The sequence below is a fragment of the Sciurus carolinensis genome, chromosome 15, assembly GCF_902686445.1.
Source record: "Sciurus carolinensis chromosome 15, mSciCar1.2, whole genome shotgun sequence".
NCBI classification, from domain to species: Eukaryota; Metazoa; Chordata; class Mammalia; order Rodentia; family Sciuridae; genus Sciurus; species Sciurus carolinensis.
Window position 1 is genome coordinate 71,910,150 of NC_062227.1, and position 14,354 is coordinate 71,924,503.

The 14,354-nt window shown below is 43.6% G+C and overlaps 1 protein-coding gene across 1 annotated transcript; it reads right to left on the reverse strand.

Annotated features, from left to right (window-relative positions):
• Positions 1 to 1,989: 1,989 nt before the first annotated feature.
• Positions 1,990 to 3,534, reverse strand: LOC124965403 (sperm motility kinase 2A-like). The gene has a single exon (XM_047526240.1). The coding sequence runs from the start codon at positions 3,532 to 3,534 to the stop codon at positions 1,990 to 1,992; it is 1,545 nt and encodes a 514-aa protein (XP_047382196.1).
• Positions 3,535 to 14,354: the final 10,820 nt, after the last annotated feature.

The following is a 14,354-nucleotide window of genomic DNA, read 5'->3' on the forward strand; positions in this document are numbered from 1 at the left end:
AGGGGATTCTTTCAGGTTGACCTGAAGGACATTGGATCAGGTCCTCAGGTGCGATGAAGACAGAAAGATCTCTGGCAAAGCCAATCCATGAAAATGATAAAAGCCAGTGCCAATTCTGTTTCTACAAGATGGAGGAGACTAGTGTAGCAGGAAACCCAACTTTAATCTATGGTATCCAGCACAGTGTGTCCACATGAACATTGTGACATCACTGACCAAGGGGGTGGGGATGAAGAGGCACAGCAGCAGCATTCTCTACACTCAGGAAGCCTCCCTGCCACCGATTCCCATCAGGGTGCTCTTCCTATATCATGGGAAATAGAACCCCCATGGGAAGCAAGAGACATATCAGTGGGACATACCAGCTTGAGGGGCAGGGGAGTTCAACTGTTTCACTACAAACATTAACCCAACAGCAGAGAAGGTAGTCCTATAACAACTGAAGTGGCACTGAACCAAACTAGCCCTGGTCTCCTCATAAGGAAGGAAGCCACGCTGAAACCTGAGCCTACTCTGCTCCCTTAGGACCCCGTCTTTGGTCATCACATCCTAACCATGCCATTTCTGACCAGAGAGACCTTAATTCTTCACTGGGGAGATTTGAACCTATATGTCTTTGGGGGATAGAATTGAGTCCAAACCCTCCCTGCTCCTACCTGTCTCAGAGCTTTTTTCAACAGGTGTTGAATCGTGACATAATTATTCTACAGGAATCCGTACCATCATGTGTCTTTCCTGGCTTTTCAGTAAAGTGCCTTGTGGAGGGCTACTTGTGTCCATATTCAGGATGGACTTTGGTCTGTCCGTTTGGGCTTCTTTGACGGTTTTATTTTGGCAGTGTCTCTTCTGGTGTGACAGTGGGGTAATTCCAGCTCCACAAAACACATTGGGAATGGTTCCCTGTGCTTCTGCTTCCTGGAAAAGTTTGTATACAACTGGTGTTAATTCTCCCTCAGGAGTGTGGTAGAATTCTCCAGGGATATCACCTATACCTGAAGATCCTTTGGAGCTCTTCATACTAGGAACTTTATTTTCTTGCTATTCGCTTGACTTTTCGGTAAGTAGCAAGACTGAGAAGGCTTAAGCTCTCCAGTGCCTCAAGCCCATGTACTCACTCTCCATGACCTTTAGGCAGTGACCAGGAGGAGATTTTGGTTTCGGAGGCTGTGGGGCATGCAGTAAGCCCCCAGCCCCTGCTGCAGGCAGGCCCACCCCTGCCCACTGGCCCGCCTTGTGCCTCCCTGCCCATGGGATCATGGGGGTGATGCCACAGAACACTCTGGAGTCTCCAATACCTGTCCAGATGTGTCTTCTCTAACACCAGCACCGCTGTGCCCTCCACCCCGAACACAAACCTCAGGGGGGACCCAGTAGCAGACTTGGAAAGGGATTCTCTCTGGCCAAAGGAATGGAATCAGGCGTACAGTGGCTCAAGTAGAGAATCTGTCTACTCTAAGGACAAGGGGAGAGAGGCTACATCTACCCTGGCTCAAGGTGCCCAAGTCTCTATCTACAGGAAACATTGGCAGGAGGCCCAGTGTCACTGGCCCTGGCCTGGATGGCCGCTGGGCTCCTGCCTTTGTCCTGAGGCCTTTTTTTTTTTTTTTTTTTTTTTTAATTTCTCTGTATTTTGTAACCTACCTTTTTCAAACAAAGCAAAAGAAAACAATCTTTGGAACATCAATTTTATTATAAAATTGGTGAGGAGGAGAAATCTCTTAGGAACCATCTCTGCTGCCTCAGAAGCACTGGAGGAAGGCCCGGGAAGAGCATGGCAGGGGGAAGTGTCCCCGAGGACAGAGTCTCTGATGTCTGTGAGGGCAGAGATTCATGGAGGATGCAGACCCAAGTCTGCGGTGGGGAAGCAGGGCCACTTGACACACCTCATGGCTGAAGCGCTTTGAGTTCACTTGGGGCAGGTGCCGCTCCACCCAGTCAGGATGCTCGGAGCTGGGGGACTCCTTGCTGTCTGTTGGTCTGTCTGTCCCATCAGGGCACGTTCCCTGGAGCCACTCTGTGTGGGGACCTAAGGCGTCGGTGGCCTCCTTGCATGGGTGCCACTCTCGGGGAGACGGGCCCTCGGATGCAGGGCACACAGCAGCAGAGTTTTCTAAGGCAGGTGGCGATGCTCTTGGTGACCCGCCTCCAGCCCCTGCTGCTGTCGGAGGATCGGCCTGAGGAGGGACCCTGGGAGGACGAACTGGGGCCTTCGTCCACCCGCCTGCTGAGGCTGGGCCGGGGGTGCTCGGGCCTGCTGGGCACAGGGCCTCGCCGGCAGGCTGGACCATGAGGGGCCGTGTGCACACAGAAGGGGTGCAGAAGGACGGCGGGCCGGCTGGCACTGGCAGCGGTCTTCTGCCCCGCCGACCGGGCCTCCGCAGGCTGCTGCTCGCTGGGCATGGGAAGGACAGGCTTGCTGGTGCACTTGTTGGGGTGGGCGCCGGGGGCATCTGTGGGCGCCGGGAGAGGTGCGACCCCGCGACAGCACACAGATCTGGCCTGGCGCTGGCGGCCCGCCGCCTGGGGTCCCTGGTACTGGAGGATGCGGTAGGTAGCCATGGCCTCATCGAATTTCCGCTTGTCCAGGGACACCCAGGCTTCGTAGGGGTCGAAACCCATGTCGAGCATGATGGTCAGGATGGCGGGATCGGGGCGTTTGGGGAGCGGCTGGCTGCCAGGACTGGGTGGAGCTGGCTGGCCCTGGCTCAGCCACGGGTGGCCCATTACCTGCTCGAGGGTGGGCCTCTGGGCCGGGTCCACCGTCAGCATGCGCTGGATGAGGCTGCGGGCCTCGGCGGACAGGCACAAGGGGAGGGTGTAGCGGGCCCGCAGGATCTGCTTCCGCAGGCCCAGGTCGGTGCAGGCCGGGAACGGGAGTCTCCCTGTGAGCAGGACAAAGAGCGTGACTCCCAGGCTCCAGACGTCCGCCGGGGGCCCCTCGAAGCCCTGCCGCAGCACCAGCTCAGGGGCCCAGTAGGGGAGCGTGCCCCAGTAGGTGCTGAGCCTCTGCCCCGGCGTGAAGGTGAGGCTCAGGCCAAAGTCGATGAGCTTCACGTTGCGGCCCCCGGAGTCCAGCACCAGGTTGTCGGGCTTCAGGTCCAGGTGCGCGATGCCCCTGTGGTGGCAGTGGCGCACGGCGCACACCACCTGCCGGAACAGCCTGCAGGCCTTCCCCTCCTTCAGGCCCCTGCACACCGGGATGCGCCGCGTCAGATCGCCCCCACCTGCGTGCTCCAGGACCATGTACATGTTGCCCCGGGTCTCGATGACCTGGAGGAGCTGGATCACATTCGGGTGGTCCAGGGCCATCAACCTCTGCGGTTCACACAGGACATGCCGGAGCGCCTTGGTCTTGGGCACGATTTTCACCACCACCTCTGCCCCAGTGAGGAGATGGCGGGCCAGGACCACCTGGCTCAAGCCCCCCCGCCCGAGCTTCCTCACCACCTGGTAGTGGTCCGTGAGGGCAGGCTCGTAGCAGGAGCTGGGCCCCTGCCGCTCTACTCTATGCTGTCTACTCTGACTGCCAAGCATCCTAAAGCCGGAACACCGACAAAGGAAGCTAGCTAAAAAAAAAATAAATAAACCCAAACAAACACCAAAACCAACAACAGAAGACAAAAGACAAAACAAACAAACCAAAGCCCAAATCAAAAAACCAACAGCCAAAAAACCCCAACCACCAACCACCAGCCACCAGCCACCAGCCACCAACCACCAAACGCACTAACTATCTGGGAGTCCGACAGGTCACCACCAAGAGCTTCCTGTACTTATGGACAAAGAGCCCAGCCCAGCCACCCGCTTATATGGCCCTGGTGGGACGGCACATCACAGTGGCTGCTTGTGAGGTCAGGGCATGAGATGACCCAGTCACACGTGGGCACAGCCCCCATTGGCCTTCTCACTTTGGGGCCTCCAGGGTCTTTGCCACTGTCATAATAAGAATAAGGAAGGACCCCAGAAGCAGTTTTCTTTCAGAGGGTTATGGAGAATGGTAGTTCAACATTTAGAGATTAACACCTGTGGCGTCCTCCAGTGGTCTTTTCACTTGGAGTCTGATGAGAATCCCTGGTCACTTGGGGCTCTTACAGGCTGCCTCATCTCTACACGCAAAGTGTTTATTCAATTCCTATTACTTCCAACTCAGAATGACTGGCAACCAAGGCATGGTAGCGCTTTGCTCGCATGGTGATGCTACCCCATAATACTCTGTCCCCTAAGATGCTCTAGGGCTTGGCATTAACACCTGTTGAGAGGGAGGGAGCATTCATCAGACTCTCCCCACAAAGGTTCTCACCGGATTTCACTCTAGAAACCCTGGGTCACCAAAAGCAATAGCTAAGAGGCTCACAGTAAAAAAAAGGATAAAATACCCAAGCCCTGATTCTTAGAACCAGCAAACGTGTCCTTCCTATACGGGAGGACATGGAGGGCTTCCCAGATACCTAGGTCCCTTTAAGATGCTCTAACAAAGAACCTTGGGCTGTGCCATTTATTTACAATACAAATCAAATTCCCAGGGTTCTGGAGCCTGGCAAGTCCCAGGTCAAAGCACCTTGTGGTTCTATCCTTGCAGGATGGAAGGGGCACAAGATTGAACTCATTCTCTCAAGACCTGTTAGGGGTTGGTTTTGTTTTGTGTTTTTTGGTTTTTCAACATACTGGCCATCGAAGCCAGGGTCTCAGGTGTGTCAGACTAGTGCTCTAGCACTGGGGTACTTCCACAGATTTTTTATTTTCTGTTTTCTTCCTTATGTTGTCCTTTGAGACAAGCCCTCCCTCAGGTACTCAGGTCGGACTTGCATGTGTGATCCTCCTTCCTTGGAGTCCCAGTAGAGAGGATTACAGCCCAGGATGGTTGGAGTATGAGGTGCCCCCCGCACACTGCCACACACACACAGGCTCCCAAGCCAGTGCAGGAATGTTTACAGGTGAAATGATTGGGTGGGAAGGGCTGTGACCTTCAGCCCAGCCTAGGTGGAATGGACTGACCTGCTGGTTGCTCTAGGCAGGTGGGACATGGCCAGTTACTTTGGGCTGAGACTCACTGGGCTCATGTCCCCAACCTCCCCTGCTCTCTGCCTCTGTCTCTGCCTCTTTGCTGCCCTGAGGAGAGAAGCTTCCTCTGTTTCTGCCTCGTTGCTGCCCTGAGGAGAGAAGCTTTCCTCCCCTGGTCCCTTCTCCATGATGGGCTGCCTCTACTTGGGCGCAGAGCAATAGAGTCAGCAATCCATGGCCTGAGACCACTGAGACTTTGACGCCCAAGTGAACACTAACCCCTCTAAGACTCTCTCAGAGTCTGGGCCACAGGGATGATAAAGTTAATGAAAGCACAGTTGTAGGCCATTGTTCCCAGCTTGACAAATAGACTGGTGTGTGTTTGTGCTTGTGTGTGTGTGTGTGTGTGTGTGTGTGTGTTTTCCTGGAAGCAAACCATGTCCTTGGGCATGCTGGAGAAGCACTCTTCAAGTTCACCTCCCATCCCTGTGGATAGAGCCTCCTGGCCTGACTGTGCCCTTGTGGAGTTGTTCCCCACTGGTTGTGCCTGTGTGAGGGGACTCTTTCAGGTTGACCTGAAGGACATTGGATCAGGTCCTCAGGTGCTATGAAGACAGAAAGATCTCTGGCAAAGCAAATCCGTGAAAATGATAAAAGCCAGTGCCAATTCTGTTTTCTACAAGATGGAGGAGACTAGTGTAGCAGAAAACCCAACTTTAATCTATGGTATCCAGCACAGTGTGTCCACATAAACACTGTGACATCACTGACCAAGGGGGTGGGGATGGAGAGGCACAGCAGCAGCATTCTCTACACTCAGGAAGCCTCCCTGCCAGATTCCCATCAGGGTGCTCTTCCTATATCATGGGAAACAGAACCCCCATGGGAAGCAAGAGACATATCAGTGGGTCATACCCAGCGTGAGGGGCAGGGGAGTTCAACTGTTTCACTACAAACATTAACCCAACAGGAGAGAAGGTAGTCCTATAACAACTGAAGTGGCACCAAACCAAACTAGCCCTGGTCTCCTCATGAGGAAGGAAGCCACGCTGAACCCTGAGCCTACTCTGCTCCCTTAGGACCCCGTCTTTGGTCATCACATCCTAACCATGCCATTTCTGACCAGAGAGACCTTAATTCTTCACTGGGGAGGTTTGAGCCTATATGTCTTTGGGGGATAGAATTGAGTCCAAACCCTCCCTGCTCCTACCTGTCTCAGAGCTTTTTTCAACAGGTGTTGAATCGTGACATAATTATTCTACAGGAATCCGTACCATCATGTGTCTTTCCTGGCTTTTCAATAAAGTGCCTTGTGGAGGGTTGCTTGTGTCCATATTCAGGATGAACTTTGGTCTGTCCGTTTGGGCTTCTTTGACGGTTTTATTTTGGCAGCATCCCTTCTGGTGTGACGGTGCGGTAATTCCAGCTCCACAAAACACATTGGGAATGGTTCCCTGTGCTTCTGCTTCCTGGAAAAGTTTGTATACAACTGGTGTTAATTCTCCTTCAGGAGTGTGGTAGAATTCTCCAGGGATATCACCTATACCTGAAGATCCTTTTGGAGCTCTTCATACTAGGAATTTTATTTTCTTGCTATTCGCTTGACTTTTCGGTAAGTAGCAAGACTGAGAAGGCTTAAGCAATCCAGTGCCTCAAGCCCATGTACTCACTCTCCATGACCTTTAGCAGTGACCAGGAGGAGATTTTGGTTTCGGAGGCTGGGGGGCATGCAGTAAAGCCCCCAGCCCCTGCTGCAGGCAGGCCCACCACTGCCCACTGACCTGCCTTGTGCCTCCCTGCCCAGGGGATCATGGAGGTGATGCCACAGAACACTCTGGAGTCTCCAATACCTGTCCGGATGTGCCTTCTCTAACACCAGCACCGCTGTGTCCCTCCACCCCAAACACAAACCTCAGGGGGGACCCAGTAGCAGACTTGGAAAGGGATTCTCTCTGGCCAAAGCAGTGGAATCAGGTGTATAGAGGCTCAAGTAGAGAATCTGTCTACTCTAAGGACATGGGGAGAGCAGAAGCAGTTAAGCATTCTCCCAGACTGACCTTGGTTTGGGGGGGGGGTGGGCGGGCTTAGTGCAGACTAGAACTTCAGTCTATTATTATTAGTGAACTTATAATAAATGGGCAATAATTTCAATAGCCTAAATAAATGGTGCAAACATTATGACATTTCTTACCAAGGTATGTCTGATACAAATATTATGTATTATAATGTAAATATGTTTACTTTTTAGAAATAAAGTTTTTAAGTTAACAATTGAAATAAGTATATGTCAATTCTTTAACTTCTATAATTCGTTACTTAAAACCTAGCACATTTGTAGAAATATATTAAATCTTATTTCTAATGAAAACAAGTGTACTACTTTAGTTTTATGGAAATGTTGTATAGATCAGATGTGGAATATGAGAGCACCCCTCATAAAATTTTTCCCTAACATGACCATTCACATTGCCATGATACGTTATTGAAATCTAGGAAACCCAAACCAACATTGCTGACTGCAGAGTTACTCAGATTTCATCAATCTTTCCATGAATGTGCTCTTCCTATTCCAGGATCCAGTTCTGGAAACTATGATGCATACAGTGATCATGTTTACTGTGTTTATTCTGGCTCCTCACAATTTTCCTGGTTTTGATAATTTTGAAAGTTTTGAGAAATACTAAAAACATTTCCTAGAATGTCCCTCAATTTCAACTTGGTTTCCCCTACTTATGTTTTATCATGAACAGAGGGGGTTCTTAATCTGGAATTAGTACCACAGAAAAGATGTCCTTTCTCCTCATGTCACATGCATCTCTGATGACTTTAATCCCAGATATTTGGTTCTGAGAGACTCATGTTTCCCTATTGAAAAGGTGTAACTTTTCACTTTCTTTGTTCTATAATTAAGTCCCTCTTCCCTTGGTGGGCAAGGCAGCTAGTTCTACCTGTTGAAATGTGTATGCATGTGATTTGGGATTCTTTATAAAATTTATGTCTTCTCCATATTTATTAATTTATTTGAGAATTTATTTAATCAATAAAGGTAGAGTATATTTTAAAATATATTTAAAATGAAATATATTTATTTTAATATTTTTATTTATTTTGTTGATGAAACTTTTCCTGATATAACCATTGGGGACAATTTTCACCTGACATCTGTATTGCTTTGAGTTGATCCTCTATTTTTGAATACTTTCTTCCTTTCTCATATTATAATATGCTCTATGCTCATCTTTTATTTTCTGTGACCTAGCCCCAGAATCATCCATTGCTCCAAGTAGCTTTGCTTCCTTATATTGAAGATTTGGTTTAGAAAATCAACACCTGAGTGCTGTGTTTGCCATTTGTTACTAGACTTATTGCTTCTAGGTAATCTCAATAGAAAGAACTAGACAGTACATACGTATACTAATCCACTTACGATTTTATACTTAAAATTCTTTCTATATTTACCCCACTGTTTTATATACATAGGTGCATATCTATGGAGCCATAATTTCATGTGCATAGTTCATTATAAACTTTCTTGTGTATCTTTTACTTTCTTCCCTGACAGTAAAAAATTTGGATCCCACCATCCACCATCCATTTATGTATTCGTTCAACCCAGGTGTGCTTGAAAAGTAGCAACAAAATTCTTCATTTTGTGCCCAAGAAGACTGGGTTTTCCAAACAAAGCATTTATGCGTATTTCCTTTTATCTTCTACCTTACAATTTGCTAACAGCATTTTCCAAAGTGACTTACATTAATTAGCTCCTTTTCCTCCCACGCATATTCCATGCTGTTGGGCTACAAATAAAAATGTGTTAGTATCTTGTTCATTTGTCACAGTCTGCATCCTACTCTGGGATCCCATGACCTTCCAGTCCATGTTAGTTTTTTACAGTTTGTTTTTAGTACTTTGTTTCATGATTTTTTAAAATTTGCATAGATTCAAATTACCTCTGCATTGTGAGTTCTACACATTTGGATAAATATGTGCACCACATTTGTGCCAGCCCCATACACAGCACTTCCACATCCTGAAAATCACTCTGTCCCCTTGGCAGTCAAGCATTCTATTGAACTCCATTTATTTGCCTTCACTTCCAATAATTTTGTCTTTTTTCAAAATATCATAGGGATGAAATCATATAATTCATAGGATGTTGGGCCTGTGTTTTTCTTCCAGCTATCCAAATGCATTTAAAATGCATTCATATACCTGAGAGACAGTCCCTGGTGCTCCACATCCTTTCAAGCATTTGTTTTGTGCTTTGTGTCAGGTATTAGTCACTCCAGTAAGCTTGCAATGCCATCTGTTTTAATGTGGATTTCCTTAATAACATAGAATATAAAGTCACTCTTTAAGGCGTATTTGCTATACATAATTCTCTGACAAAGAGATTATTTATCTATTTTATTCATTTTAAAATTAGATTTTTAATCATTTAATTGTAATGGCTCTTTATATGTTCTAGACAGAAACTTAATTGCATAGTCATGACTTGCAAAAATTTTCACCAAGTCTGTGACTTATCTTTCCTTCTTGTAATGGTAAGATTCACACAGAAAAGTATTTTGTTTCAATAAAGACCACTGTTGTCATTCATAGTCCAGATTTTTAGTGTACAGCTTAAAATATATTTCCAAAACTAAGGTCACATAGTTTATATATTTTTTAGAAATATAATAAAAACTTAAATATAAAAAAAAGAAATATAACAATATAACATTTTGCATTTAGGTCTTTGATTGATTTTCAGTAATTTTTATGTCATTAGACACATGCTTTTTTGTAATCTTTTTAATAAATTTTACCTATTCATTTAGAATTAAACCCTTTGTTTCTTCATTCTCTCTATAATTGTCCTGCTTTCAGGTTCAATTGTGAAATTTTAATAATTCTTATTAATTTTATTCAGTAGCTTGCTTTAAACTTAATGTACATTGTTTTCTGTTTCTTAAGGTGGAAATTTAAGTTATTCATTTTATGCCTTTATTTCCCCTTAATATACACATTTTTGAAAACAATAAACTCTTTAACATTGGTTCAGCTGCATTTCGCATATTTTGATATATTTTAATTTAATTTTATTTTGTTCAAAAGTTTTATTTTGTCAAGATCATTTTCTTCAAATCATATTTTTTTACAATATATTTATGAATTTTAATTACTTACAAATTTTCTAGATCTTCCAGATATTGGTCTCTAACTTAATTGTTAAAAGACTGCATATTTTATAGATCCCTTCATTTAAAGGTACTGCCTCTATCTGGGGATGTAACTCAATGGTAGAGTGCTTGGTTCCCAGCATTGCAAACAGATGAAAAGTCAAGTGTTGTCTTTCTTAAAATGTGCCCTAGGGATGGGCCAGTATTGTCAATCAATTGATCGTCATGTGCTGCATCTTGCAATACACAGGAGGGGAGGGATTTCTCCAGGTTCTTCAGGATTTCCCAGAGAGAGCCCCATGGGGGCTCCTGGAGGAAAATGCAGTAGGGGAACAGGTTTCCCTGTGCCTGCTGACCCTCAGAGTTCACACTCAGGACTGCCCAAACCTGACCTCAGCAACAGGTCAAAATTCTAGGTATAATTTCTGTAGTAATATTTTGGTCTTACATAAACTTTGGTACCTTTTTCCCAAGTAAAAGTTCAATTTGTGTGTCTTGCTGTTTTCAGGTCTAGTTCCAGATTTTGGCAAGGCTATATGCAGTTTGATCTCAATTATCCTGTTTATTCATGAAATTGTGTAATTCCAAATCTAGAATTTTTTATAAGAAGAGTTGGAGAGGCATCTTTGCAATTCTCTGTCTCTGAGCTGAAACAAAAGTATGCTCTTAATTTTTAATATTGTTTGGCAATTCACTTAATAATTTCCACTAGAAATTTTTCATTTATACTGCATAATAATTGAGAAAAATGATCTGGAAAATATGAGTCATAAAGTTTGAAATCAGATGATTTTCTTTCATTATCCAGTCTTTAAATCTACTGTTTGTTCTTTTTGTTCTGTCAATTGAATCCTTGCTTTATACATGGTAAGTGATACCATTTTTTAAAAAATACTTTTTAAATTGTTGATGTACTTTTTTAAGAAATTTTTATGCAGTACTGAGAATCAAACCTAGTGCCTCATACATGCTAGGTAAGCATTCTACCACTGAGCCACAACCCCAACTCAGCAATACCATTTTTGGCATAGTGAATCAGGCTGTCTTTCATTTCTGGAAAGATATCTAAACATAAAATGATAATATTAATGAAATGAATTTCAAAGTCTGTTTGACAATTAAGAATTCATAAAGTTATATATCTTCTGTATAAAAATAATCAAACAATTCAGATAATCCACAATTTCAACCACAATCTTTGATGTTGAACTGGGAGCATATTTTTCTTATATGACACAAATGGTCTTATTTCATCAACTGAAAACAAAACAAACCAAAAATCTCCTACTGTTCCAAAACTTAAACTCTCATTATAATATTGTAAAGTTGTCTACTCCAATTTATGCAGCCATATGAGGAAATTACTCAACTCCTTCTGTGTTATGGTTTTTATTTGAGGTGTCCACCAAAACCTCACATGTACGACAATGCAAGAGGGTTCAGAGGGGAAATGATTATGTTTTGAGAGTCTTAAATTAATCGGAGAATTAATCCCTGATGGGCTTAACTGAGGGTAACTGGAGGCAGCAGGTGGGGTGTGGCTGGAGGAGGTGGGGTATAGGGTTGTGGCTCTGGGGCATATATTTGTATCTGGCCAGTGGAGAACCTCTCTGCTTTCTGATCGTCATGTGAGCTGCTTCCTGCCTCACCTAGAGTCCCAAGGAATGGAGTCTACTGTCTATGGATTGAGATCTCTGAAACCACAAGTCCCTAAGTAAACTTTCCCCTGCTAAAATTATTCAAGTCAGATCTTTTAGTCATAGCAGCAAAAAAAAAAAACTGACTAAAAGATTGGGTATTGTTGTTATTTTGATAAGAATTGTCATTTTTTTCCTCCTAATCATTTAAGAGATATAGAAAACTATAGATTGTGATATATTTTTCTTTTATTCTTCTATTGTCTTCTATTTTATTATTCTATTCATGTCAATTGCAATAAATTCTCACTTAAATGTTTTACCTTTTATGAGAAGGAAATCTTCTAAATTGTTTTGCTGATTTTTTAATCTACATTTAGATAAAAAAAATTACTACCACCATGTGACCCTGCATAGATACCTAGATTACATGCTTCCTACTAATGCCATCTTGAAATCCATATATAACTTTTCATCATGTTGCATTAATGCTTTCTTTTCTTTTCTTGAACATAACACCTTTATTCCAAATTCAGTACAATAATAAAAACAAGGGGTATATCCTTTCTACTTCCTTGGATAAATTTTGATACATAGTAGGTTACTGGCAAATATCCTTCAATATAAAAAGTTTATATCTTTTCAATATGCTGACATTGTCAGGATTTTAAAATAACAATGGAAATTGTATTTATTCATTCTTACTTTTTTTTATTATTTTATTGTAAACAAATGGGATACATGTTGTTTCTCTGTTTGTACATGGCGTAAAGGCATACCATTTGTGTAATCATAAATTTACATAGGGTAATGCTGTTTGATTCAGTTATTTTTTCCCTTCCCCCCCACCCCTCCCACCACTCTTTTCCCTCTATACAGTCCTTCCTTCCTCCATTCTTGCTCCCCTCCCTAACCCAAACTCTAACCCTAACACTAACCCCTCCCACCCCCCATTATGTGTCATCATCCACTTATTAGCAATATCATTTGTCCTTTGTTTTTTTGAGATTGGCTTATCTCACTTAGCATGATATTCTCCAATTTCATCCATTTGCCTGCAAATGCCAAAATTTTATCATTCTTTATGGCTGAGAAATATTCCATTATATATATATATACCACAGTTTCTTTATCCATTCAACAATTGAAGGACATCTAGGTTGGTTCCACAGTCTGGCTATTGTGAACTGAGCAGCTATGAACATTGATGTGGCTGTATCTCTGTAATATGCTGATTTTAAGTCCTTAGGGTATAGGCCAAGGAGTGGGATAGCTGGGTCAAATGGTGGTTCCATTCCAAGTTTTCTAAGGAATCTCCACACTGCTTTCCAGAGTGGCTGCACTAATTTGCAGCCCCACCAGCAATGTATGAGTGTACCTTTCTCCCCACATCCTCGCCAACACCTGTTGTTGCTTGTATTCTTGATAATCGCCATTCTAAATGGGGTGAGATGGAATCTTAGGGTGGTTTTGATTTGCATTTCTCGTATTACTAGAGATGTTGAACATTTTTCCATATGTTGTTGATTGCTTGTAGATCTTCTTCTGTGAAGTGTCTATTCATTTCCTTAGCCCATTTGTCGATTCGATTATTTGCATTCTTGGTGTAGAGTTTTTTGAGTTCTTTATAGATTCTGGAGATTAGTGCTCTATCTGAAGTATGATTGGCAAAGATTTTCTCCCACTCTTTAGGCTCTTTTTTTGCATTACTGATAGTTTCCTTTGCTGAGAGAAAGCTTTTTAGTTTGAATCTATCCCAGTTATTGATTCTTGCTTTTATTTCTTGTGCTATGGGAGTCCTGTTGAGGAAGTCTGGTCCTAAGCTGACATGTTGAAGCTCTGGACCTACTTTTTCTTCTATAAGATGCACGGTCTCTGGTCTGATTCCGAGGTCCCTAATCCATTTTGAGTTTAGTTTCGTGCATGGTGAGAGATATGGGTTTAGTTTCATTCTGTTGCATATGGATTTCCAATTCTCCCAGCACCATTTGTTGAAGAGGCTATCTTTTCTCCAATGCCTATTTTTGGCGCCTTTGTCTAGTAGGAGAAAATTGTACTTATTTGGGTTTGTGTCCGTGTCCTCTATTCTATACCATTGATCCACCTTTCTATTTTGGTACCAATACCATGCAGTTTTTGTTACTATTGCTTTGTAGTAGAGTTGAAGATCTGGTATTGCGATACCCCCTGCTTCACTCTTTCTACTGAGGATTGCTTTAGCTATTCTGGGTTTTTTATTCTTCCAGATGAATTTCATAATTCCTTGCTCTATTTCTATAAGGTACACCATTGGGATATTAATTGGAATTGCATTGAATCTGTATAGCACTTTTGGTAGTATGGCCATTTTGACAATATTAATTCTTCCTATCCAAGAACATGGGAGATCTTTCCATCTTCTAAGGTTTTCTTTAATTTCTTTCTTTAGTGTTCTGTAGTTCTCACTGTAGAGGTCTTTCACCTCTTTTGTGAGATTGATTCCCAAGTATTTTATTTTTTTCGATGCTATGGTGAATGGGGTAGTTTTCCTAATTTCTCTTTCTGAAGATTCATC